The sequence below is a fragment of the Fundulus heteroclitus genome, chromosome 17 (genome assembly GCF_011125445.2).
Source record: "Fundulus heteroclitus isolate FHET01 chromosome 17, MU-UCD_Fhet_4.1, whole genome shotgun sequence".
NCBI lineage: Eukaryota > Metazoa > Chordata > Actinopteri > Cyprinodontiformes > Fundulidae > Fundulus > Fundulus heteroclitus.
Window position 1 is genome coordinate 4,722,417 of NC_046377.1, and position 27,730 is coordinate 4,750,146.

The 27,730-nt window shown below is 42.8% G+C and overlaps 2 protein-coding genes across 4 annotated transcripts; both read right to left on the bottom strand.

Moving 5' to 3' along the window:
- Positions 1 to 1,645: 1,645 nt before the first annotated feature.
- On the bottom strand, positions 1,646 to 16,230 carry pyroxd1 (pyridine nucleotide-disulphide oxidoreductase domain 1). Of its 2 annotated transcripts, none has more exons than XM_036149189.1 (13): positions 15,906 to 16,230; positions 14,586 to 14,666; positions 14,380 to 14,499; positions 14,044 to 14,172; positions 12,619 to 12,692; positions 12,328 to 12,524; positions 5,559 to 5,656; positions 5,326 to 5,428; positions 5,076 to 5,191; positions 4,012 to 4,134; positions 3,779 to 3,916; positions 3,559 to 3,648; positions 1,646 to 2,362 (listed from the first exon to the last, which is right to left on the bottom strand). In XM_036149189.1, the coding sequence occupies exons 1-13, from the start codon at positions 15,981 to 15,983 to the stop codon at positions 2,204 to 2,206; spliced, it is 1,506 nt and encodes a 501-aa protein (XP_036005082.1). In that variant the 5' UTR covers positions 15,984 to 16,230; the 3' UTR covers positions 1,646 to 2,203. The 2 variants fall into 2 exon arrangements, with proteins under 2 accessions (XP_036005082.1, XP_036005083.1); XM_036149190.1 differs by having other exon boundaries at positions 2,204 to 2,362; positions 5,076 to 5,188.
- A 4,964-nt stretch (positions 16,231 to 21,194) lies between these two features.
- On the bottom strand, positions 21,195 to 23,376 carry LOC105936323 (islet amyloid polypeptide). 2 transcript variants are annotated; one of them, XM_012877090.3, is made up of 4 exons: positions 23,215 to 23,376; positions 22,329 to 22,432; positions 21,817 to 21,963; positions 21,195 to 21,721 (listed from the first exon to the last, which is right to left on the bottom strand). In XM_012877090.3, the coding sequence occupies exons 2-4, from the start codon at positions 22,406 to 22,408 to the stop codon at positions 21,547 to 21,549; spliced, it is 402 nt and encodes a 133-aa protein (XP_012732544.2). In that variant the 5' UTR covers positions 22,409 to 22,432; positions 23,215 to 23,376; the 3' UTR covers positions 21,195 to 21,546. The 2 variants fall into 2 exon arrangements, with proteins under 2 accessions (XP_012732544.2, XP_012732543.2); XM_012877089.3 differs by having other exon boundaries at positions 22,329 to 23,376.
- Between the last annotated feature and the right edge of the window lie 4,354 nt (positions 23,377 to 27,730).

The following is a 27,730-nucleotide window of genomic DNA, read 5'->3' on the forward strand; positions in this document are numbered from 1 at the left end:
GATTGTGCTTTTTAAATGAGCTGGATTGGAAGATGTTTAGCCCTTTTAAATATGAAAAGTGCTACATGGAGACGAAATCGTTTTGCATTCCCATGACAGCAATTAAACCCACTGACCATCTCTGTTCTTCCCCGACATGCCAGACCCGATCGCTTGGTCACCTAGTAACCCTCATAATGAAAAGGTTACTTCTTGAGCTCCCTCCAAACCAACCGTGTGACCTTGTAATCCGTCGTCTCCATATGAACAGGGATTTTAATTGGATCTTGAAACGCGCCTCTGTTGACTCTCCCTCTTGACAATGAACAGGTTGCCCTCTTCACACACACCAACAGGTATATCCTTCACAACCTGGAGGAGTTGCCCTGCGATCACTCTCTCGTTTTTCTATTTATATGCATGCTGGGTAATTTTCCATAATACCCAGAGGACATAAAACCTTGTTACTATACCAACTCAGGTCAGCCAACACACTTAATCACTGTTGGCAACTTCCTGCTGCCAAGTCACTGATCCGGCAAACACACGCTCATATAACATAAGAGCTCGGGCAAACCAACAAGCTATTGTCCTTTCTTGTCTTTTTATAGTTAATTCTGATATTGCTTTTAACTCAGACTATTTATTTTTATTTTTGAAGTCAGCTTTCAAGGCTGTACTCAAGGAAAAACTGGAGTAAAAATTGAAGAGGACATGAGAGTATGCTTTGGAAGTGGAGTTAAAAGAGTCATTGATCAGGATAAACGACATGTGCTGAGGGAGGAGGGCAATAAAAATATAGTATGAAGTCAAATAAGGGATTTGGTTTTTCAAACCACTTGTGGCTCAGAGTGCAATCCAGTGCTTAGATAAATAAGTCACCTCCTTTCATACTTTTCTAGTTTTATTGCCTTTTAATTAAAATGAGGTAGTGGTGGAGTTAATTGATTTATTAGCCTAATAACAATTTGTCTATGACTTTCAAAGGGGGAAACCGTTTCTAGAAAAACAAAAAACACAAGATCCTCAAATTAATGCTCAGTTGCACTTTTCACAAGATACATTTTCCACATTCAAACCTTGGTCTTCTCTCATAAATCCAATTTTCATCCCAAATATGCATTCAGCATTATATTTCTGCCAGGATTCCCCAGGAATGATGTTGCCACCGCCACGCTGAACCAGGATGTCATTTTAAGATCCTAAGAGATACTTAGCTTATCCCAAACATATTATACCCTTCAATGACGTACAACTTTAACTAAATTGGCTTTTTTTGTCTATATGTTTTGGGTTGGGTGTTGTTTTCCTGAGTGCTTTTTTGTTATGTTGGTGTTAGAAAGTATACTGTTGAGCTTGTCTTTACTGAGATTGTAGACTAGTTGACTAGCATCTAAATTTAGCTTAGCACAAGAGTCAGATGAAAATGCAGACATTACTTTTAATTTCCAGTCAAATCAATTAGACCAAACACATCTGTAAAATAAACCATCTGCACATTTCAAATTTTAGCAACAACATAAAACTCATAAACACATTAATTAAAAGTACCTGTTATAAGACAAAACATAAGGCAACATGCTAGAGGTATACATTTATCTCAGTATATAGATTAATATTAAGATATGCATACATTTGCAACAATCAAGAAACCAATAAACCTGCATATTTTCTTTAAATTATTTATTTCTTTAAATAATTATAGCACAAAAATAAATTTGCACTGATACAAAGTTACCTTTTAACATGTAAACCTTCCATAACAACAGTATGGCATTATGAGAATTCATGTGCACAACACTGTCCAGTGTTGTTTTTTCAAGACTTTTCTTTCCCCGACAGGTTTGAGAACATTATGGGCATTTGAGCACACAGTGTTTTTTTATTTATTTACGTGACAATCCTGAAATAACCCAGTGTCCCATTTTGACAGCGGGTTGTAGGGCCAATGGTTATAAGGTTATAGGTTTTATGTTTGAATTAGCCTTCATCTTTGCATTAATTCAACAACAAATGATCAATGAGTTGGAGAAGATGGGGGACGTAACCAAAGCAAAAGGGCTCAATTAGTCAGAAATACATATTTTTATCTTCTTGATAATAAAATAAGTATACATTCTGAAATTTGGATAGTGAGAATAGCAAATCTCATTGTTCTCCGGACAATGAAGGAGCCCTCTGTGCTTCATCGGAGGCTCCAGGGTCCCAAACATGTCAGCAGCGATTAATCAAAGTAGTCCTCGATATCGATGTTGGGGTTGAGCAGCTCCTCCCCGTACGCCGTCAGGTCCATCTGGTTGAGGATCAGGTTTTCAAAAGTCTCCTCCAAGTCAGTTTCTCCAATCAGCACTGCCCCCACCATCCTGCCCCCGCTGAGGACCACCTGGTAAAATTTAAATCAAATCAAAAACGGAGATTAGCCTCTCTGTTTACGATTACATGCAGTTTTTTTGGAAAAGTGAATAGGCCTTGAACGTAAAACTAACATTTTCTCATGTTACAACCAGAAAAGTATGAAAAATGTATTGTCTACATAGGTGGAAATTTGCACTTGGTTTCATCCAACATTACATGAAGCCCATACAACATCCATACTTATTACATATTATCACAAGCATAATATAGAAAAAAAAAAACATACATGGAAAGCATCGTATAGAGAGGATTATCCATAAAATAAATGCTCCTTTTCCACCCTTCCTTGCATCATCTTGTTTATATTATTTGATATTAATAAAACAGAGCAAAAAATAAATATATAAACAGAAAGACAGGAAGGCTAGGTGGTTCAGACAGAATGCATTTCATTTGTGACGGACCAACGCAAAACAGTGCATAATCATGAGGAAGAAGAAAAATGATAAACAGCTCTCATGGTGATGGCACTGTCGTGCTGTGAGGGTGCGTTATTATTCAGAGGGGATCTAAAATGGAAGGAGCCATCTACAGGGCAAACCACAAAAGACTTGAGAATGAGGGGAAGGTTTGCCTTCCAGGAAGTCAGCGGGCCTAAATATACCAGAGCGACAATAGAACTGGTCAAATTATGCATATTTAGGTGTTAGAACGGCCCAGTCAAAGTTCGGCCCTAACTCTAATATAAAGTCTGGGACGAGATTTGGAAAATGCACTTCGTGGAGTATCACCAAGCTTTTTGTGTGAAGAACTGGCAATGGCAAAATCCAGATACAATGCTTTGCCGTTTGTGGCTGCAAACAGCAGAAGAGTTTAGCGTGTAGAAATACTTTTCTAAATGTATAAAAAAATACATTATGTTTTTAAAAAAAATTCATCAGATTATTTTTTCATAGGTATCGAAAATTAATGACAATGCAAGTTATATAGCTCTTTTAAAATTGTAGCTTTAGGAAAATAAAAGTGAATTCAGAATAAAATGACTAATCTGGTTGCCATACAAAGATGCTTGTAGTCTGCTAAACTGTGCCTCAAGTAACCAAATCCCTGTAACAAGAAAAATCTTGGACATTTCAGTCCTTCCTGCATTAAAGAAATATACAACTACAAGTCAACTAGACAATAACAGATTTCTTTTTTACTATTCTTATTAGCATCATTGACCTTGATGTACTCCTGGCCTTTGGTGCAACGAACAAGCAGCTCATGATTGGACCCCAGGCCCTGGGCATTAAATTTCCCCAGCAGGACGACCTGAAGAATAAGCAGAAACACTATGGATTACTGAAAACACGGCCTTCAAGCGTCTTCAGAGATATAGAAAACTACAGCTCTGCACTCAGCAGATGGTTAAATAACTATCCTGCCGCTAAACGCCGCTTACCTTGTAGTTAAAGAACTTGGTGACATGTGAAAAGAGTTCGAAGCAGAAGTCCAGCTCGATCGGCTCGGAGAGGACGTCGGCCGCCATGCAGCGGCCTGCGTACCAGCCCATCTGACGAGCCTGCGTCCACAGGCGCATCTGCACACAACCCGCCCACAGGAGCGGAGGACTGTTTTCTTTGACCGTTTTACATTAGATATTTATACATTTATTGTGCTCAACTATGCTTTCACCTGCTGCCAAAGTGGGCTGTGGTCCCAGCCGGCAGTGCACACGTCTCCTGCAGCGTACACGTCGGGCTCTAAGGCCATCATGTGATCGTCTACTTGAAGGCCACCATCAGTTGCCAATGAAAACTGAACAGGAAAAGTATGAAAAGGTTCCCAATCACCAATAACATCTGATCACTCTTTTTGTGTTTGTGAAAGAAAACTGATGTGAAAATTAACCACGCTGGTTATTTTAATTATTTGCTCCACAACTGAAAGTTCTGGTCACGCGTACAAGATCATGGGAATTAATTTCATGTCAATGGCCCAATTTTCAGCCACCAAGCAGTTGATTTAAGAATGTTGGTGAAGGAGTTGGAGGCATTTCATCTTTATTATTCCACCTGCTTTGTGCAATGATATTGCCACAAAAACATCCCCACGACATGACACTGCCTCCTCCATGCTTGATGGTGGGAACAGTTCTTAGGTTTGAAAGCGCCACCTTGACATGTTTGTTTTGCTACAGAAGTCAAAATCTAGAGCAGGAGCTTCTGTTTCTGTGGACGGTGACGCTGGTCAAGTAGTTTCCAGTTAAAGACAAGCCTGCACTGCAAAAAGGGAACTAAAAGTAAGAAAAAAATTGAAATGAGTGTATTTTTCCTTGAATTGAGAAGCTAAATAACACTATTTGCCAATGGAATGAGTATTTTTACCCCTAAAATTAGATAATTAGATATCCTACCCTTGAAATAAGATGATGGAGATGAATTGTTCCTGTTTTAAGTGCAAAAAAATCTTATTCCATTGGCAAATAGTCTCATTTAGCTCCTCAAGTCAAGGAAAAATACACTAATTTCAAGAAAATTTCACTTACTTTTAGTTCCCTTTTTGCTGTGTGGGCCTTGGCGGATCTTCTTCCACCTATGTGTGATGGTTGTGTCTCCTTATAGACTTTAACAAAGCAGAGGCAGTAAATATGTCTATAAGTGAAGAAGAACTTATTTATCCATGAGATAGTCTAGACCGCTGGGTGCGGCGGCCAACGATGGAGCCGGTTTTTAGGCATGCGTCTTCAGTTTTCTCACGTTGTTGCCGTGGAGAAACGGCTCTGTGTTCGGAACGACCCCGGTGGCGCTGACGACAAAATCGCAGCCAAATGTCTTGCCGTTTGTCAGCAGGACGTAAACCGGCCAGGATCCTGCAGAGGGAGAAGAAAAGCAGGGGTGAGTGGAGAAAGAGAGGAAAAAAACGCCAAAACAGCAAGGGGGGCAGAAAAAAAGAAAAAGGAAGAAAAGGAGGTAGGGCCCGGATTCAAGAAACAAATCCAGTTCCCACCAGTGTCAGGTTTTAGAGTTGGCGTTGAGGAGAGGAGAAACTCCTCTGAGGTGAGGATCTGATCCACTTCACACTGGTATTCCACTGAAACTCTGCGGGTCACCTGAACAGAGACAGGAAAAGTGGAGGGATATATGGAAAAACAGGAAATATTAAACATACAAGAGGGTCGCAGAGGCGTCTCAGGACGAGATTGTTGTTTAAGGCGGACAACAAACACACAATATCCCAACCTGCTCAGCTCCTTGCAGCTCGATGCCGCGATGCCAATCCGGGCCGAGAGCACTGCCAGACTCCACGGTACCAGGATTCTGCCCGCGGGAATATTCATCTGGGAATGAAAAAAAAATAAAACGCAGGCTTTAAATTGGGTGGTAGAGAAAAGTACAGACAGGGTGTGAAACCTTAAAAAAAGCGAACATCTTTTTAGGCCAAAAAAATACAGGATAGATGAGGATGGATTATCTTCAATGTATGTCCCTGGACAGACCGCAAGATGTTGTCTCAAAATTATATAATACAAACAAAACATGTGCAAGGAAAGGGTTTAGCATGCTAAAACGTTTAGCATGCTTGTGTGTTCAGTCCCCTTCACTCTAAAAGCCACAACTAAACTCCAGCACTGGAAAAGGGAACCAAAAGTAAGCAAGATTTTCTTGAAATTTGTGTATTTGTTCTTGATTTATGCAGGTAAATAAGATTATCTGCCAACGGAATGAGTATTTTGACTCCCAAAATAATTAGATATACTGCACTTGAAATAAGATGACGGAGATTAATTGTTCCTATTTTAAGTGTGAAGTCTTATTCTGTTGGCAGATCATCTTATTTGACTGCTCAATTCAAGGACAAACACATTCATTTCAAGAGAATTTTACTTACTTTTAGTTCCCCTTTTGCAGTGAGTGCATTAGTTAGAAGTTGGTCAGCGTACATTTGAGAACAAACAGCGTCACAAAGACCAAGGAACACAGCAGATAGGTCAGCGCAGAGGAGAACTAACACCGCTGCTCACACACACCATGAACAATGAAGGTGGCAGCATCATGCTGTGGGGGTCCTTTTCTTCGGCAGGGACAGGGAAGCTAGTGATAGGTGACTGGGAAATGGACCACACTGCAAAAAGGGAACTAAAAGTTGTCATGGTTTTAGTTGTCTGGCCTCTTTCTTGTTTTGTAGTTCACCCAGCTCTCCCTCCCACAGCCATTAGTCACACCTGTTGGTAATCAGTCAGATGCATTTCACCTCCTAGTCTCCCTATTTAAGCCTCCCTCTGTCTCACTCTTGTGCCGGTCCGACATCATTCCACACCTCTCCGTGCCAGTTCCCGTTTTGCCTTGGAAGCTTTGTTTCACTCCTGTTGTTAAGGTTAGTCCTGCCAGTCACTCTAAAGACTATTCGTTCATTGTTTGCTCCTGGAGAGGTTCTGCTCTGTGTCCTGGTGTCCCCACAGTTCTGCTAACCTGACTAGCCACTCTGAGAAGACTCGGTTCAGTGCCAAGCCTTCCAGCTTAGCTGAACTCTCTCTCCAAGCCGTCAGCTCCTGCCTTCATCTACACCCCTGTACCTGTGTGTTCCTGGATTTCTGGTTACATCACCCACCATCCCATCAAACCTGTCAATAAAACTCCTCAACTTTAGTCCTGTGTGTGTGGTTCTGGGTTCATCAAAGACAAATCCTGACAGTTCGGACCGGCCAAAGGATGAACCCAGACACCACATGGGACTTACCTGCAGGGGCTGACACCCCGGAGGTCCGCGCATATCTGGACATGTGCGAACGCCTGAGAAGAGAGAGGTACGCCAAGGCGGCTTCTGTCCAGGATCCTGCGCCTCCGATCAGGGCCGACTCCACTCCCCAGATGTCTTATGTGGGCGTTGTTTCGGCTACCCCGAAGCACGAGAAGAGAAGCCGCTCAGCGTCTTGTCGTCTCGGTCGTCACCTCTATGACTCACAGCTGGTCCCCCGAGTAAAGCTCAACACTCCACCTATCCGAGCCCCACACGTCGAGGAGGAACAGCTGTGGAGTTTCTATTACGGTGACCGAGACGACCTCCTTCCCTGCTGGTCTGCTGCTGCTTCCAAAGCAGCCTCTGCTACGCCATCTGGCTCCTCCCGGCGCAGACGCCAGCGTGTAAAGGTCTCAGAGGGAGCTCTTCCGCCCCCGTCAGAGGATGTTGTTCCGCCTTCGTCCAAAGTCGCCGAGGGAGTTGCTCAGCTTCAGTCCAAGGCCACCGAGGAAGCCTGTAGCCCGGCGCCGCTCTCCGAAGCCTGTAGCCCGGCGCCGCTCTCCGAAGCCTGTAGCCCGGCGCCGCTCTCCGAAGCCTGTAGCCCGGCGCCGCTCTCCGAAGCCTGTAGCCCGGCGCCGCTCTCCGAAGCCTGTAGCCCGGCGGCGCTCTCCGAAGCCTGTAGCCCGGCGGCGCCCGGGGTAGCAGAGAGGATAGTTCCGCCCGAAGCCGCCAAGGGCTTTTGTCCATCTCCATCCGAGACCTCCGAAGGATTGGCACCGCCGGCGTCCGAGGAAGCCGCTCCGCCGGCGTCCGAGGAAGCCGCTCCGCCGGCGTCCGAGGAAGCCGCTCCGCCGGCCGACGAGGAAGCCGCTCCGCCGGCCGACGAGGAAGCCGCTCCGCCGGCCGACGAGGAAGCCGCTCCGCCGGCCGACGAGGAAGCCGCTCCGCCGGCCGACGAGGAAGCCGCTCCGCCGGCCGACGAGGAAAAGGACCCGCCGGCTGTAGTCACTGAGGAAGTTGCTCTGCGTCAGCTCGAGGCCACGGAGGGAGTTACTTCGCAACAATATGGGTCCTCAGGTGACGTAACTCTCGCTCCCTGTTCTTCTGGTCGGGGTCGCCGTTTGCGACGCCTGTTTTTGTTCGGCCGGGGCCGTCGTTTGCGGTGCCCGCGTCAGACCTCTGAACCCGGCCGGGCCCGTCGATTGTTGTCCCTGAGCCACTTAACTCAGCCCCGCCGGGGTCGTCCTCCGCGACGTTTCCCCCGGACTCTATTGTGTTGCCGGAGCCGCAGATTGCGGTCTCCGCACCTCCAGACTCTGCCTCGCCGGGGTCGTCCTCCACGACGCTCCCCTTTGACTTTCCGTTTCGACCGGAGTCACAGACTGCGGTCTCCGAGGCGCTTGACTTTGCCTCGTCGGGGCCGCCCTCCTCGAGTCTTTAGACGGGCGATGCTGCTTCGCCGCCTGCCTCGGCCTGGTCGACCTCCTCGAGGACTCTTTGTGGCTTAGCAGCCGTCTTTGCCTGCGCCCTTAAGGCCAGTGCTTGTTTGGTGTTTTTGTTAGAGCTCGGCCTTAGTGTTGATTTATTTAGCATTCATTTGTATGAGAGTTATTTCGGAGGTTTCCTTGTTGTCTCAGAGTTCTTAGTTTTTCCTTTGCTTTGTTTTTTCTAGCACTGTTTAGTATTCTAGACCTGCCTTTAGTCCCGGGTTTGCTCTAGTATCCTTGTTTGTTTTTTGCCTTAGTCTTCCAGCTTTTGTTTTGTGTTACTTTAGCTTTTGCTATCTAGTTTTTACATTAGTTTACCGTTTCGGCCCCTAGTTTCTTTGTTTGGTTTTCTGGTATTGCATTAGTTTTATAGTTTTTCTTTAGTGTTTGTTCCTTTCCTAGTTTTTAGTTTTATTTCCTAGTTTTTGCTTAGTTTTTCTTTGTGTTATCCCTACCCCAGTTTTCTAGTTTGGCTTTATAATTTAGTTCATGCCTTGTTTTCCAGTTATTGGTTTAACCCTTATTTTGTTAAAACCTTTAGTTCCCAGCGTTCCTTAGGCTTCTTATCCCTGGTTTTGAGCTTTACGCTCCTTACTTTGTCTGGTTCGAGCTTCCTTAGTTTTTGTTTTGCCTCCTAGTTCCCCTGTTATTCCCTGTCCCTGTAGTTCACCCATGTCTTTTGCCCTGTTTAGGTTCGCCTAGACCCCTCTAGCCTTCAGTAGTTTTTATTTTGCTTTGACTTCCCCTGGTGTCTGTTTTTTTCACCTAGTCCTCTTAGTTCTTGTTTTTCTCTGTGATTAGGCGCCGCCAGAGCCCTCCGGCGTTCCAATGTCGCCGGCTGAGCCCTCTGGCGCGTCAGCCTGTCGCTGCCCAGCGCACGCAGGCCGCCGCCAGAGACCTCCGGCACTTCCTAGTCGCCGTCTGTGCCCTCTGGTGCGCCCAGCCTGTTGTTGCCCAGCGCACTCTTCGTTCCCAAGTATTTAGATTTTGTGTGTCCCTGGCGTGTTAGGACGCCCTTTGTCTCCTGGCGTTTTAGTTTCCTAGGCTTCCTGGCGTGTTAGGACGCCCTCTGTTTCTCGGTTCCCCGGCGTGTTAGGACGCCCTCTGTTTCTCGGTTCCCCGGCGTGTTAGGACGCCCTCTGTTTCTCGGTTCCCCGGCGTGTTAGGACGCCCTCTGTTTCTCGGTTCCCCGGCGTTTTGGATGTTCCTGTTTCCCTCACGCCCCGGCGTTTCCCTCACGCCCCGGCGTTTCCCTCACGCCCCGGGTTCCCCTGGCGTTTCTGTATGCCAGTTGTGCTCCAGCGTGTGTTGTTGAGCCCTGGTGTTTTCAGTATGCCTGTTCTTGCCCTTTGGCGCTGTGGTGCGCCTGTTCTTGCCCTTTGGCGCTGTGGTGCGCCTGTTCTTGCCCTTTGGCGCTGTGGTGCGCCCGTTCTTGCCCTTTGGCGCTGTGGTGCGCCCGTTCTTGCCCTTTGGCGCTGTGGTGCGCCCGTTCTTGCCCTTTGGCGCTGTGGTGCGCCCGTTCTTGCCCTTTGGCGCTGTGGTGCGCCCGTTCTTGCCCTTTGGCGCTGTGGTGCGCCCGTTCTTGCCCTTTGGCGCTGTGGTGCGCCCGTTCTTGCCCTTTGGCGCTGTGGTGCGCCCGTTCTTTCCCTTTGGCGCTGTGGTGCGCCCGTTCTTTCCCTTTGGCGCTGTCGTGCGCCCGTTCTTTCCCTTTGGCGCTGTCGTGCGCCCGTTCTTTCCCTTTGGCGCTGTCGTGCGCCCGTTCTTTCCCTTTGGCGCTGTCGTGCGCCCGTTCTTTCCCTTTGGCGCTGTCGTGCGCCCGTTCTTTCCCTTTGGCGCTGTCGTGCGCCCGTTCTTTCCCTTTGGCGCTGTCGTGCGCCCGTTCTTTCCCTTTGGCGCTGTCGTGCGCCCGTTCTTTCCCTTTGGCGCTGTCGTGCGCCCGTTCTTTCCCTTTGGCGCTGTCGTGCGCCCGTTCTTTCCCTTTGGCGCTGTCGTGCGCCCGTTCTTTCCCTTTGGCGCTGTCGTGCGCCCGTTCTTTCCCTTTGGCGCTGTCGTGCGCCCGTTCTTTCCCTTTGGCGCTGTCGTGCGCCCGTTCTTTCCCTTTGGCGCTGTCGTGCGCCCGTTCTTTCCCTTTGGCGCTGTCGAGCGCTTGCTTTTTCCCCCGGCGCTGTCAAGCGCTTGCTTTTTCCCCCGGCGCTGTCAAGCGCTTGCTTTTTCCCCCGGCGCTGTCAAGCGCTTGCTTTTCCCCCCGGCGCTGTCGGGCGCTCGTGCCTTTTCCTGGTGTGCCGCGCACTGGTTGTGGTCTGGCCCCTTGGTTTTCCCCAGTGTTCTTGACCTTTTGGTTCCTTGGTTTCTTGTTTTGACTTGTGCCCGCCGTCCTGAGACCCCCTCCACCCACCCAGGGTAAGAGGTTCTGAGCCGTCCGGTGTTCGGCCTTGAGGGGGGGGTAGTGTCATGGTTTTAGTTGTCTGGCCTCTTTCTTGTTTTGTAGTTCACCCAGCTCTCCCTCCCACAGCCATTAGTCACACCTGTTGGTAATCAGTCAGATGCATTTCACCTCCTAGTCTCCCTATTTAAGCCTCCCTCTGTCTCACTCTTGTGCCGGTCCGACATCATTCCACACCTCTCCGTGCCAGTTCCCGTTTTGCCTTGGAAGCTTTGTTTCACTCCTGTTGTTAAGGTTAGTCCTGCCAGTCACTCTAAAGACTATTCGTTCATTGTTTGCTCCTGGAGAGGTTCTGCTCTGTGTCCTGGTGTCCCCACAGTTCTGCTAACCTGACTAGCCACTCTGAGAAGACTCGGTTCAGTGCCAAGCCTTCCAGCTTAGCTGAACTCTCTCTCCAAGCCGTCAGCTCCTGCCTTCATCTACACCCCTGTACCTGTGTGTTCCTGGATTTCTGGTTACATCACCCACCATCCCATCAAACCTGTCAATAAAACTCCTCAACTTTAGTCCTGTGTGTGTGGTTCTGGGTTCATCAAAGACAAATCCTGACAAAAGTAAGTGAAATTTTCTTGAAATCAGTGTATTTTTCCTTGATCTGAGGAGCTAAATAAGACTATTTGCCAATGGAATAAGATTTTTGCACTTAAAATAGGAACAATTTAACTCCATCTTATTTCAAGTGCAGGATATCTAATCTTATTTTAGGGGTAAAAATACTCATTCCATTGGCAAATAGTCTCATTTAACTCCTCAAATCAAGGAAAAATACACTCATTTCAAGAAATTCTTACTTACTTTTAGTTCCCTTTTTGCAGTGCAAGCTAAATTTTGATAGAAAAAAAAATTTAGGAGGTGGGGTCAAAAGATATATTCATTAAATCTGACTGCGTTTTCCAAAAGCAATGGGCAAAAATGTCCATCGGTGCATTCGCATAGCTGGTAGTGACATGCTCTCAAAAACTTGTAGCTCAAACTGAAGGGAAAGGGGTCGAATTTCTTAAAAACATACATAAAATATACTTATTTTAATACAAAAAAAAAAAATCTGATGTACGCCTTGAAGTTGATTGCTACGATTGTGTATTTAAAGGCGACAAATGGGCTATTTTTTGTGAGTCTGCAGCTCAATGTATAATAAGCAACAGTGGAGGAAAGAGGTGTGATAGTGGGGGTGAAAAACACCCACTGACACTCAATTCAGTTTATTTATATTGCCCCAGTTCATCTCGTCTCTGTCGATTTAGAGTATATAGGTGGAATGAGGCAGCGTCTATTTCCACATGTGAGAAACCCTGCGAAGAGCAAAAAAACATATTCCTCCCCACATCCAGCGACAACCACCTGCGCTGAAGGTCTGCGCAGCCTCGGGCGCCGGCTCCTCCGTGGTGTAGCACGTCCTCTTGCACGGGGCGGCCGACTCCGCTCTGTCGGCCTCGAGCGACGGGACGAGGAACTGCGCCGCCCCGGCATCAAAGAAGGTGTTTCCGATGGCTTTGTCCTTCACGGCCCAGATCACCTCACAGCCCTTCACCTCATACCTGAAAACCGCCCGCTCATTAATACCAGCTGAATAAACGCAGGCACCAGTTGCAGGTTAGAACGAGGAGCAATGGCTCATTGCTGTGGACTTACACTAATTCCAAGGCGATGCCTCCGTTTCCGACAACAACGATTCTCCTTGCTTTGGATAGGCGCTTTTGGAACTCCTGGAACCCAAACAGAAAGGCATCTAGAATGTTGCGCAACCTCATATTAAGAGGGGATTCTTTCAAACTTTACTGATAAGTTTGATAATTTACAGGAAATGTTAATAATTTCTTTAATACACCAACTTGTAGTTAAAGGTTGAATCTAATGTACCTAGAAAGGTGCTCTGGTCAAAGGTTTACATGCAGCCACCATGGGAATTACAGGGTTTAGATCAGGGTCCATTTCAAAAATTTTATGTCAGCCTGCATAAGTCATCCTAGAAAAAAAACACTTTTGATGCATGTCAGGGATTCAGTTGAAGCCCCCACTTGAGTCCAAATTTCAACTATCTGACCAAAACTGTTACCCTTAAATTAAAGGAATTAGGATGTTTAAGAACAACTGAAATGCGGGTACAGCAGTGTGTTTGTCCACAGTGAAGTTAATTTAACATCGAATGAGAGGGTGGCAATAAAAAAAGAAGCCCCTCCTCATAAACCGTCACCTTGAAGCTCGACTGAAACTTGCCCACATGGACAGGCCAGCTGCCTTCTGGACAAAAGCTTCATGATTAGGCGAGGCTAAGATTGAGACATTGAGACATTTAGGCAGGAGAATCTTTGGAGGAGTCAGGATTGGCACTAGCAGTCGCTAGCTGCTGGTGGTGGCAGCATCATGCTGAGGGATCTGTTCTGCTACATGCGACACTGGTGCCCTGCAGAAAGTGGATGGAATAATAAAGGAGGAGCAAGGCTGGGCGATATGTACCAAAATTAATGTCTCGATATGTTTAGGCTGAATGCCAATATACGCTATTTATTTCGATGATTTTCTTTGCATAAAGTAATTATAAAAAGGCATCTCTGAATTAAAGCTTTAACCCAAATGGCTCACAGGCACATTTTTTTTAACAAACAGCTGTAGATAAATACGAGGAACAACTGAAAAGTAACCTATTGGAATATATAAAAGTATAATTCTAACACAACATAGACCATCTAAATATATACGATACAGTCTCATCCTTTACTTATTAAAAAAAATAATCTTAGTATATTTAAAATCTCGATATATTGCCCAGCTCGTGCCTTTAAAGTTTTCAGAGGCACCTTGAATCGACAGCAATACGTTTCATATTTTGTGTTGCAAAGGGACAACAAACCAAAGTACATACAAAATAAAGTCATTAGCTTTCCAAATCGCAATCCTAGTGAAAATTTAGGCCCAATTTCCAAATTTATCTAAAAGATGATGACGATGAATGTGAACATCTGACTCAAACAACTAAGTAGGAACATTCAGACAGAGATGCAGAACTCCCCCCTCACCCCCAAAAAACCCTAAAACAGAGTTATTATTAGATAGTACCTGTGCGCTGTCTGTGTCCCGGATTCCTAGCACATGAGGGTTCTCCTGCTTCAGGAGCTTTGGACGGGCACCGCTGCATATACAAAGCTTCTTGTACCCAAACACTCGACCGTCTGCGGTTTCCACACACTGAGAGACAGAGGGAAATCCGTGGAGACATTAATCCAACATTTACCTATTCCGCTATGCTGTTAACCTATGGGCTGAAACTGCGTGGCCAGAAGGGAGCGCTACTAGGCTGAAAAGGATCAAGGTTCTGAGGAAATGTGAAATTACCAAACATCTTATTAGGAATAACAGGTATTTATGTATTTATTACACCTATTTACTCCTTACATGTGAATGTGTGTGGAGTGATTTGACAGCAGAGTGGATGACAGTCAGGTTGGGAAACTTCTCCTCCAGAACGCTGGATGGTTTCTCCTCCACATCAAACTCCTCCAGTGTTCTGGACACCTAATGAACAGGACAAGTATCAGGATCTACATGAAGAAGAATACCTCTCTCAGAGGCAGTCTAACCCCCCGAGTTCCACTACCCACCTGCTTATAGTTGGTCACTGCCTTTATGTGGGGACCTGCTGTAATCAGAGCCACGTCCTCTGATGGAAACTGAGATGATAGCTGCCAGTGGAGAGGATTTTGTTTAAGTCAGTTTAATTAGATGCCTTCAAAAAAATATAATAATAAAAAACACATTTTTCATGGCTGTACGGAGCACCAAGCAATGCTGCGTTACCTCTCCCCCATTTGTTTCTGCACACGACTCAACATATTTTAAAAAGGCACCAACCCTTTGCTTGCACATTTCTGTAAATGAAGATCTCTGCACAAAAATTGCTTCATTACTTCAAATTCATTGAAGGAGCGATTAATTCATGTAGCACCACAGCGGATTGTATCGTTCGCAAAAGGGAGTGATATCAGACTTCTTGTACTCTGACCCAAACTTGCATGCTTTACTGTAAAAAAAAAAAAAAAAAAAAAAAAACTCCAGAAAAAAAGTCTGTTGTGTCTGTGTATCATGTTATCCGTGCACATCCTAAGCCAGTGTCTGCCTCAAAGGAAATGTCACCGTGGTAAGACATGCTGGTGAAAAAAAAGACTCTTGGTTCTTCTTAAGCTTACAAGGAACCCATATTTCTACGGTTTGGAAATACAAACAGGTAATGACACAGAACAGACCGCCATGGCGTAAAACCAAAGGAGCGCGTTTACTTGTTAACTAATATTAAATAAACCAGTGTTTATCCTATATTTCTGCTCAAGTCAATGTTTCAAAATCAAAACCTTTTTTGATTAATACCACAGCTTCGTGGTATTTACACCACACGAAACTTGCATCTTGCCACCTGTAGTTTTAAAAAGGTTGCCTGAATCAGAGGTCATGTTCAGTTTCTGCATTATGACTCTCTGTGTTTTCTTGTTTCTGTTTTTTGTCTCTGGAAATGCTGTCCCTAAGAGTGAGTTTCTCTTGTATGCAACAAGGCGTTAAAGCCTTATTTCAGCAATCTGACCAGCAGTGCACAGGAAGAGGCAGAAGAGCGGCTGCACCGTTTTACTTTATGCCACTCCAACACTTTCATTAGACCCTGACTTCATTCCTAAAAGTGGAATGCAAATTTGAAACGTTTGTGGCTTTAGAGATGCATTTTATGTGTAGTGGCCATGATAGAGGAACCATCACAAATAAAAATAGATTATTACAGATGACAAACTTGGTGTTAAAGATGAATGCAAGCAATTCAGTCCATATTTGACAAATCTAAATATACTATAATTTGGACTAGAGTCGATCAAATGCAGTGAATATTCCTAAAAGAAATGAAAACAGGCCTTTGCTTTAGCAATATTCAGATTTACCTGCTCCACGCATGTCACTCCCGCAATGCCTCCTCCGACAACCACAAACTTAAACATCTTCTCTTTTTTACTCTCCATGACTCGTAAAGCTACCAAGCTAACAGTAAAACTAGCTCTTTAGAAAGCATCGCCTTTAACCCATGGAGAAGTTTAAACAGCCTAAAGCCTTTTTTATGTTTAATCCGAAAATAAATAAACTTCAAGACAACTTTTAACACTAAACATTGGTCTTAGAATGTAAACTACTTCAAGGTAAAAATAGCAAGCCTGTTTCAGCACTCTGCGGTGTAACGTCTCAACACGTCACTTCCGTATTTACATTTAGGTACGGCAAGCAGAAGGGATTCTTTTTCAAAAGTGCGCAACAAGTACGGATAATAATTTATTTTAAACTAAGCACAAATACGTTTAGAAATTAAATGTATGGTTACGATGCATAACGCGTACGAAGTGATATATCAACACGAGATTCCACACATAACTAAGGTTATGTCAGTGATGGTTGCAGTTTACATCTTTTCTCCAGTAGATGGCGTCAGGATCTTTATGTTTGTACAGTTAGTAATCAGTGCCAAAAAAGTCCAGACAGACATGGAAATAACTATTCAAGAATACCAAAATGACAATAAAAGCTACAAAAATGGATTCCAATTGTGATTTAAATTGAAACATGAGTATAAATGCACCTATAAAAATTCTGCAATCTATCACATTGCTTTTTGTTTACATCAATTTCTCAACAATTCTTGCTCATGTTTCTCTGTTTGTGAGGGTGGTTGATATATTTCAGTGTTTATATTACCTATTTGTTTTGACATTGTTGTTAAATTGTAGACAGTGCTTACGAATGTCTCCGTGCGATTTTATTGATTATTTTTTGGGCAAGGGATATGATTTTTCAAGACAAAATAAACACACAAAACAATAATATTACTCTTGCTCTGTAGTCACATTTGCCACATTCAGTTGGAAAAACTGACAGAAAAAACAGCAACAGTTTGTAGAGAAGCTGCTTTGATTTGAAGTAAAGACCTTGCAAAAAAAATCAAATAAGAATGTTTCAGCTCACTCTTCTTTGTGGTATTGCTTCATTTCATTAAGGTTTGTGGATAGGCGTATATCCACAGTCCAGTCACTGTCCCACCATATTAGGAAACGAGTCTGGATTATTTGGCTTTTATTACTATTATGGTATAGATTTGCTACGCGTGCAACAGCCAAGCACTTACATTAGTTACATTACTCTCAGTTGTTTTTCAAATTTTACATGCTGTTTTTGGAAATCCAAATCCCCTAAATCAAGTAAATGGATTAAATCCTGTATACTGTCTTGATTCTGCTCTCCAATTGTAGTAGTGTGCAAACTGTTAACACTCATCTAATTGTGTCATGAATTATTCCTAAAAATGATGCATAACAACAATAAAACATAGGTGCATTTGCTTATTGTTTAAATGTTTCTGTTTAACTCTGAAAGACATATACAGGGATTTGCAAACGTTTTGATGCGTCTAAACTTTTCCACATTTTGTCTTGTTACATCCATAAACGTATATGTGTGTTACTGGGATCATGTGTGATAGACTAACACAAAGTAGTTCATAGTAATGAAATGAAAGCTAAAAGAAACAGCTTTCTCTTTTTTGAATAAATATGAAAAGTGGGGTGTGTATTTGCATTAAGCCTCCCTGAGTCATTACCTTTCAGAGCATTCAGTTGTTTCATTCACAACTGCAACTGTTTTGGGATATTTTTTTTTTAGAGAGCCTGAAATTGTTGCTCATTCTTCTTTGCAAAACAGCTTAAGCTAAGTCAGACTGGATGGAAAGTGAACAAGATGTCTGAGTCTTGTCACATATTTTTTTAAATAGATTTAGGTCTGGACATTTAGGGTCCCTTTCTCCTCCTTAGGTTCAAGTCTATAAGTATCTTAGGGGTGATATGCATTATTAGTTTATCCTTTAATTGACGAGTTTCAGGGTAAATGAGATTAAATACAAATGTATTCAGCACACTACTCTGTTCAAATAATTAAAAAAAATGTTGCAAACACTGCACCCTGTCCCACACATTTTCACAGTTACTGAATGTTCTATTTTGTGTTTGTCTCTTGCAGAAAATTCAGATAAAGTACATTGAAATTTGTGGTTATGATGTAAAAATATGAGAAAAAGTTCAAGAGGTAATGAATGTGTTTTTCGAGGCTGGGTAGGTTTCTACCACGTAGCGTAAATTACAGTTCGCTGTTTCAAATAAATAAGTCTTCATAACAGAGCTGAAATTCCATCAAAGCGTTCATCAGCCACAATCTCTTTCACGACAAACAACCCGGCAACAGACGAGGCACCGAGCCATTCGCGGGCCTCACATGAAGCAATCGACAGATCTTGACACGATCCCCGTTCTCTGTCGGGGAGTGTTTGTCGGATAATGGCTGCATTGTTTTTTGGACTCATCCGCAAAAGCCACCACTTGTTCTATTTTTGAAAAGCCTTTTACACAGGTGTTAGCTACACGCGGGGGTATTGATGTCAGCATCTGAGATGATCAGGTCACTGCTAATCAAACAGGGGTTGATGCCGTGCGTCACAGTTCCGCTCTTGATTTTCATTACCCTGAGTAAGCACCACAGGAGGACGACACACGACTATATGGGACACAACATTGTGATTATAGTTGTGCCATTAAAGGTAATGTGGGTAAACAATGACTAATAAGCACTAGATGCATTCGCTGCATACCACATGACTTCAGCGACAGAATGAGGAAAAGTGGGCTTAAATGATTTATAGGACTCTTGATCATGTAATTGATAGCCTTGTGCTGTTTTGTTTGAATTTATTTTCATATTCATTGTTGATATTAAATGTTATATTATGTAGACGCAGGCACATTTAGATTTATAACATAATCTCCCATAACTGTGCAAACAGAAGATGTTTTGCAGATGACATTTAATTTAAAATTAATTAAAGTTGAGTGGGAAATGAGTGTCTTATTCAAAATACTGGCCTATATGAGCACTTACTGACGTAATAAATATTAATAAATGTACCTACATATTAAAGATTAATGAAGTTTATTAGCGTGATAGACTGAAACACAAGGTGTGACACGGTTCACTGCCGCACACACAATCAATGCTTAGCTCTGTTGTTGCAAAGAATTAAAAAAACTGAATTGCGTCAGACTAAAGATTTTTTTTTAAAGACTTAAGATTTCTTCTTTTATTAAACTGATGCACAACAGAAATAGGAAGTAAATGGGATAACAAAGAAACATGTCGGTTCAATTTCTACAAGTATACATCTCAATATATATATATATATATATATATATATATATATATATATATATATATATATATATATATATATATATATATATATAGGAAATAAAACTATATATACAGAATCATTACATATAGAGTGATACATTCCAAGCCGTTGTTTCTTGTAATTTTGATGATTATGTCTAAGAGATAATTAAAACCCAAAATTTAGTGTCTCAGAAATTTATAGGAAACCTTTCAGACCATCTCTTACTCTGGGTGAGTAGACAACATGATCATGGAGAAGACTACTGAGTGGACAGAAGACAGACATTGACACCCATCACAAGGAGGGTAAGTCACAAAAGATAATTCCTGAAGAAGCTGGTTGTTCTGTGTCCAAGCATATTAACAGAAAGGTGAGCGGAAGGAAGACATGTGGTAGGAAAAAGAGCAGCAGCGACATGGAGAACTGCAGCCTTGAGAGAATTGGCAAGTGAAATCCATTCAATAATTTGGGGGAGCTTCACAAGAAATGGACTGAGGCTGGAGTCGGTGCCTCAAGAGCCACTATGCACAGACCAAAAGCTAAAAGCGTCTTACCCAGACAAACAAGAAAAGAGACTGGACTGTTGCTCAGTGCTCCAAAGACCTGTTTTCAGATTAAAGTAAATTCTGCATTCATTTGGAAATCAAGTTCCCAGAGTTTGGACCTGGAGAGGCATAGAATCCACCTTGAAGTCCAGTGTAAAGTTTCCACACTCACTGATGGTTTGGGGTGCCATGTCATCTGCTGGTGTTGGTCCACTGGGTTTTCTGGAGTCCACAGTAAATGCAGCCATCTTCAGGCATCCCTCTGCTGATAAGATGTATGGAGACGCTGATTTTAATTTCCAGCAGGACTTAGTACCTGCTTAGACTGCCAAAGGTACCATAAGCTGCTTCAATGACCGTGGTCTTCTTGTTCTTGATTGGCCAGTACACATGATTATTGGCAACAAAAGTTCAATTAGTTAGTTTGTTCAGGAAAGAGACGCAGCTTTACACAAATCACTGGGTCAGACTTGCTTTCTATGAAAAGAAAAACCAGCAGTACAAAACGTCAACTCTAGAAACATCCCCACCAATCTCTTTTTCCAGGGAGACACAGCTGAACACCAACATGCTGTGCAAGGAGTACTTTATACAGAACAAATAGAGCACTGCACATTGAAACAAGCAATACGTCATTAGCGGCTCTGTCTAGGAAACAGAACAAACTGATTTGTCCTGAGGTGAACCTCTCTCCCATTCTGAAGTGTTTCGCAACTTCTAAAAGGTTTTCTTCTGGGGTTTTCTTGTATTTCACTCCATTCATCTCCACATCTACTCTTATCAACTTTCCTTTCCGCAAAGGTAGCACAGAGGGGTCGCAAGATTTAGACAGCTAAAGAGTAGAATATTCTTATTCACACATTTAAATTGCTGGTATGATCAAATGTATGCATAGTTCATTTTTTCACGTTGTTAGATAACGTCAAACTTTGTTGACCTACACCTACTTTTTGACCTATTTGGGGTTATGCTTAGCGTCAGTGTTCCATTGCTTGTGCCCACGCTTTCATCTAAGCACTGACGTCTAGAGATGTTAAAAAAATTGTACATGATGCCCCCTTCCCCGTAATAACACGGAAAGGGGTCCTTGCACAATGCCTCAATGAAAAGGTTGAAGACCCCTTGCTTAAATACCACAGCTGGGTAACTATGCATTGGAGCAGATATTTTTAAGGTTACTGGTTGCAACATTTGACAAATGCTTGTAAATGGCCTATTCACTGGCATGACCTACAAAGACATGTTCAAAATCTGTCTTAAGTAACGAACAAGTTAAAAGAGATATGTTTAATATGTCTTCTACTCCAACCTATTCAGGAAGAAATACTTTTATTGGTTTAGTGGGCCGGTTTTGTGTTGAAACAGAACGTTCTTGCATGCTGCTGCCCTGACGTGCCTCTTAAAACTCATTAAATATACAAACGCACATTTCAACATTTTTATTATCAAAACATGGTAGCTGACTTATATTAAAGGGCTTTACATTTCTTCTTTGTCACTCAATATTTTGCAATTGCTTTATTTTTGTTTGCTTTTTTTCTCATTTTATTGGTGCTGTGTGTGGGGGAGACGATTTACAAGGTTCACAAAGCTGGAAGAAAACATACATCGATTCAGATGGCTTAAATCAAAGGCACTGTTTCTTGATGCTTATGAAGGAACAATAAAAAAATCTTCTTGGGGTCCACATTTATCACCAAAGTCATCATTCTTACATTCAGGGTTACACATGATCGTTATATCACTAGGCGTGCTGTGGTGTCCTCCCAGTTTGTACTAGAAAGAAAGGTAGCTGGGGGAGTGCTGTAGGTCCCTCTTGCCGTAGGTGCTTGATCCCACGTTCGTCGGAACATAAACCGTTCCGATGGTGTTACTGGACCGGACCAGGAAGTCTGCTAACCTCTGGGTCACACAGGTGGCTGTGTTGCACTTTCTCTTCTGTAAGTGATGACTGAAAGGGAGAAAACGTCTCGTTAAAACATTTGAAGCTGCGATGTTTCCCCCCCCGCACAATAACGCCCCACAAAACACCCCGGGAACGCGCACCTGTTCATTGCTGTGAGCCCTCTCTGTGGCCGTGCGCCCATGAGGCCAAGGAACGAGTCAGAGATTAGCTGAGGCAGGGACCAGCTCTCGTTGTCTGGAAGAGCACTCTCCTGCTCGTCATCGGAGGAGGAGCTGGAGCTGAAGTACCTGGATTACAGATGGAAAAGGGTCAAAGCATTTCAAGCTGATGATACCCTCTTTAAACCATCTACTAGTCCCGAGAGACAGAGAGAGAGAAAGAGAGAGAGAGAGGAGGAGATGTGAGAAAGTGGCCACTTAGCCAGCCATCCTAGTGTTGCACAATGGAGTGCTTTGCGAGAGAGGCGCTTCCAGCTCCACAGTTCCACACATGAGCTGAGCTGCCTTCCAGTCAGCACATTACAGCATCTCTACATCAAAGTGGTGGTTCTGTATAATCATTTACGTTCACTTTGCAATGATCCGATCAATATTTCAGCAAAGTCTCAGAACTGCTTTCCACCTCGTAGGTTTTTCAGCTCATGGCTGCTCACCTGTGGCTCGGAGCGGCGGCGATGCAGCGGAGCAGTACAAGCGCCGTGATGAGAAACACAGGCACCCTCAGGTGATACATGCTGCTTATGATGCTGATGTCTTCCTGCAGAAACACAAGGGTTTGCATCTAAGTCAGACTTTTACTATTTACTATTCGGTTAGGACTACCGCTATATGAAAAAGATTCATGAAAAAAACTAAAAATAAATGAATGAATAAAGAAATCTGTTACTTCCACACAACATCATTCACCTGTATTGTGTAACGTGAAGCTCGTTCAAATATAAAAAAAAAAATGTATTTACTTTTTTTCAGATGCTTTTAGATTTTTTTTGTTTTTTGTACTCTGCAAAATGGAAATTGATAAAAGATAAATGGAAAGAAAAACAAGAAAACAACCACTTGAAAAAGCAGAAAACAATTCAATAACGTAAAACTGTAATAGAGATTTATATTAAAAAAGAGAGTTTAATATAAAGTTATGAAATGGAGTCCAATATGGGGTTGGTATATAGGGATTTAATTAATAAAGTGATTTTATAAAGTATTCAACGAGTCCATTTATTTAGGTCTCAATATATCAGTTAAGAAATTTAAGCATCTATCTTTGTCATGATTTACAAACATGTACCATACTGTATCTTTACATGAAACTGATGTTATTTCTGAAATAATTTCCACTGAAAGCAGCTATTCCTATTAATTTAAAATTTGCATCCATATATACGTTTCCAATCACCTATACTGAAAGTCACAGAGCAGCAGATTTGGCTGAAATGTTGCATCAAAAACCAGAACAAACATCCACTAAAGTCCAAGCTTACAGCACAAACATTTGGTGTCAGTGGGGGAAAACAAGACATGTAAGATCAGTAAGGTACTTACTCTCTGTTACGTTCGGTCCTCGTCTGTCTGTGGAGCAGTCCGATGGTTTGTCAGGCTGTCACCGTTTATAAGCTCTCTGCTCAAACCACTTGTGACATCAGCTCTCTCCAAATATAGCCAAGCAATTTTTTTTTATTGCACAGGGTTGGTTTGTGGGGGGGGTGGGGGGGGGTGGCTTCATGTATATCACGTCTCGTCCACTCTTATACATTCAGAATTCTTTCAAACATCCCCTGCACACGCGTGCATACAGAGGCATCTCTGTACGTCATCATCATCATCACCACCTTCGTCAGCATTGTCATCAGCTGCCGTGTTGGGATTGACCCGCCACAAACTCACACCAGAGACAAGAACCCTGTCAAAGAAGGAAGCTATCTTCCACTTTGCCTTGAGACACCTAATGAAGTTTTAGGCCACCAAAGTTTAGCCCCTGACGGCCTCCAATTGAATTAATAATACATTTGAATATGAATTGCAGTTAATAATGAATAACCCCTAACATATTATGTCACTCACAACAGATTGCTAATTCATAATGTGATGATGAAATGTAAAATAAAAAAATCCACTCTGCATGCACATTACCTGAAAAGCCCAATCAAAAAAGTAAATAAATAAAACTAGCCACTAGTTATCGTTGACTTTAGGGTCTCACCTAAAAGCTTCAGATTGTCAAAGACATTTTAACTTCAGAGAAAGATAACCCAGGTACATAAAGAGAAACAAAACACATTTTAAAATACTATTTGTTCATGAATAAAAAGAAATCCATTGCCACAATTCTTGTTTCAGCTTTCCTAACCAAAGCAAGGTCTGACTACTGCTAGGCAAGGCAAGACAAGGCAAGGACCGTTATCCACAAATGGAGATCACACGGAACAATGGTGAACCTTACCAGAAGTTGCCAGTTACCAAAATCAATGACTCATCTAGATAGCCAGATAGGAACCCATAACAAAGCCTCACTGGTATAATTTAAGAGTTCAACAAGAAACAGAGACTGGAGAATAATGGCATCAATGTGAGAGTTGAAGAACACAACCATTCAAAAGACAAAGAACTCGTCAACCGTCACATTGGGTGTTTTGGGGCATGTTTGCTTCTTCTGGAACTGGAAAGAACCATGAATTCTGCACTCTAACAAAATCCTGAAGTAAAATGTTCGGGCATGAATTAAAGACCTCAAGCTTAAAGGCAGAGTTGGCTATTTTTGCAGAAGTTTCCCCAAGTCCCTTTTTGAATAACTGTGCATGTACAGTCTTACCTGCTCTTCGGGAAAAAATCTCCCAAATCCACTCTGGTCTTATTTCTTTATACTGAGATCTTCCTCTTTTTCTCATTAACTTGTACACGGTTTGCTTCATGTGAGTCTCGGCCATGTTCAAAGTATATGGTGTGAGCAGCAGAGCCACAATGGACGGCTAACACCAAAGCTAACCGCTAAGCTAATCGCTAAGTTAAATGGATACTTAACACTAGAAGTGCACATGCACAGCCAGCAAGCGGAAACTAACATGAAACGTAAGCGCACGCTGGCGTTACGTGAGCGCGTCAGAATGATTGTCATGTGGGACAATCAATGCAAAAGGTGATACCCCAGAACTTGAGGGGCAGAGTGGGGTGAGGGCAGGACCAAAACCTCTGCTCTTTGGTGGTCAGAGTTTTTACAGACCTGCAGCTCTCACAGAGATCTATTTTTTAACCTCCTTTACTGAATACACAATGTACTGACTACTCTCAGGATGAAAGAACCAATTCACCCAGTATAAAAAAAAAAGTGTGTTGGTAATCCTGTTCAGAAAAGCTTTTTGTTATACTGGGTAAAACCATCCTTCTATCCTGAAAGTGGTTAATACATTATGTATTCACAAATAATCTTTTTTTAACCTGTGGGAGCTGCAGGCCTCTAAAAACTCTAACCAATCTCTGGCATTCGGTCCGAATAGCAGAGATTGGTTAGAGTTTTGTTCGCGCTCTCACTCCTCTCTGTCCATCAAGTTCCAGAGGTATCACCTAATCTCTTGGTTGTCCCAGATGCCAATCTTAGCTTTAAGTGCACTTAGTTATAAAACAGGACTGTAATTTAAAGACACACCTGGCAGTCAATGGTTTTAAAAGAACTCAAAACTAAGGTTTTGTAGTGCCCTTGTCTGGATTTAAATACCGTAGGCTGAACTTTAAGAGGTTGGTCTTTCTCCAGTACTCTTCAATATGTGCATTGAAACATTTCTGCAGAGAAGAGTAGGTCAAAATTCCTACTCAGGGATGCCAGTTATTGCAAACGCTTGTCGACTGAGTAAATCCACAAATATGATTTGTTTATACAGGGAACAAAGAATATCCTTCTGATTTCCAAGAGCAACAGAGCCCCTGCCAACATGTGCATACCAATGTTTGAACACACAACACCAGTCCCACCCAACGATGTGGATCTCATTGCTTTGGATCTTACTGTTTTTGAATTAAGTCCGAGTCCAGCAATGCAAATAAAGTTGTGTGCCCACCAAGGCCTTAGGGATTGTGTGACTGACCAATGACAAAGCTGACCTAATCTTGGCCCCTGTGGCTTGAGTTGATATGGTTCACGGCCCAGGGCGACATTTTGTCAGAGGGTGACACATAGCAGACAGCAAAGAAAAACGCTCTGCCAGCTATAGGCCCCAAAAGGTTATCTATTGCTTTTAGGGATGTCCAGTCAGTGTAGACTGGCAATAGGAAGACAAAATGGCAATACTAAGGATGTTGAAGTTGGTATACGAGTCAAGATTCCTTTTTTAGCCTTGAATTTAAGAGTTATTTTACTTGTGTTTTTAAAGGGATCCGGACTCAAAACCTGTCTGTGTGCCATTACCACGACATTTGTTTAAGAGGTTGCTCTGGTTTGCACCTTCTTCTAAGATCACGATGGATTACTGGGTTACAGCTTTTTCCTTCTGTTCTATTACAGCAAAACATTATATTACATATGTATATAGCGCTCCAGATCTTTACAGTGGGTGGTCAACACTCAGTAGAAGCGGGTCGACAATATGTGCTCCGTCAATCTGTGCTCCTGACTTTTAAACACTTTACTGATCCTAAAAATAGCGAACTTTGATTTTTTTGCTCTTCCCTACATTTAGGGATTTCCACACCAGAGAGTGGTGTTGTTAGTGTGAGTTGATAGTGCTGTTCTACGTTTAAAGGTGCATCTCTTTTTTAGATAATTACCAACGGGCCACAAGTGGCCCATTCCAGTAACCAATAGCCAATTACTGAGTGCATCTCTGGTTCCTATCCGAATGCACAACAGTCACCACTACACCTAACAAACAGCAACAGAGTTATCTCAGTGATATATGTTTTGATCCTCTGTACCTCCCAGAACTTTCTGCAAGACTCATGAAAATTAAAAGGAAACTTGGAATTTTTTTTAAATAAATATTAATTTCACATAGTTTGCATTTAGCCTAAAACACAGCTTAACTCTAGATTTACCTCAATCTCTCTGGATACTGATATTTAATTGGATTTTATCATGGTTCTATAAAAACAAAACTCTGTAATTAATATTTGATCACTGCCTGCTACATAGCAATCCTATATCTTCTCATTGACAGAGAAATGGAAGGACAGATATGAGGTACTGCGGATGAAATAAGGGGTATTCGGTATGTGTACTGTCCAAAGAAAATGTCATTCTGACCCACAGATTACTCAGTAACACTAAGGAGTCCCAATTTGCTCGCACGTGGGCACATTTCTGCTTCAAGAAAGGCAAGTTAAGTTTTATCTTTATCATTATTTCATATTTTAAGCATTCACGTTTAGTACCCATCCACGTTTAGTACACACAGCAGCCCTAAAAAAAAAAAAAGCAATATAAATGTCCAGCGTGGTTTGTTCCCGCTTTGGTGTTGAACATGATTGAGATCATATGTCACCAGGAGATGATTAGTAAACCTGCACCCTGCACCCACAGATTTAATGATAATAATTGAAAGGATCTCATCTGCAGTGCTGACGGTGTTTGCAATAGATTATGTCCAAACATTCTCCATTCCTATAGATGTTATGGAGGGAAGGTGTTGTAAATGAGAGCATGTGCACATATAAGGTGTATAAATCCCCCCCACCCCCCACCCCAACCGCCCTCATGATGCATTGACAAACAGAAATAAACAGCTAGCGTCACCTCGCTCCACTGGGAATACTATTGGAGATCAGAATTAATTGCGTGGAAATGAATGACTCCTTCGTCAATCAAGATGTTCACATTTTTGCTGTTTTGTGTACACAAACAGGGCAGCTTTCCCTTCAGTGTTTACAGATCTTTTTTCACTAAACCATTCTCAGGTAAATAGGTAAATATCGGGTGGGCCTGCTTAGAACCTCTATGGTTTGCCTCAAGTGAAACATGAAATACAGTTGACGACAGATATTTTAGCCAGCTCACACTGTCTGTAACGCAGCAACAGCGCGAAGAGGTCACCTAATAGTGCTCGTTGCATGCCATGATAACCTTGAAAAGGGA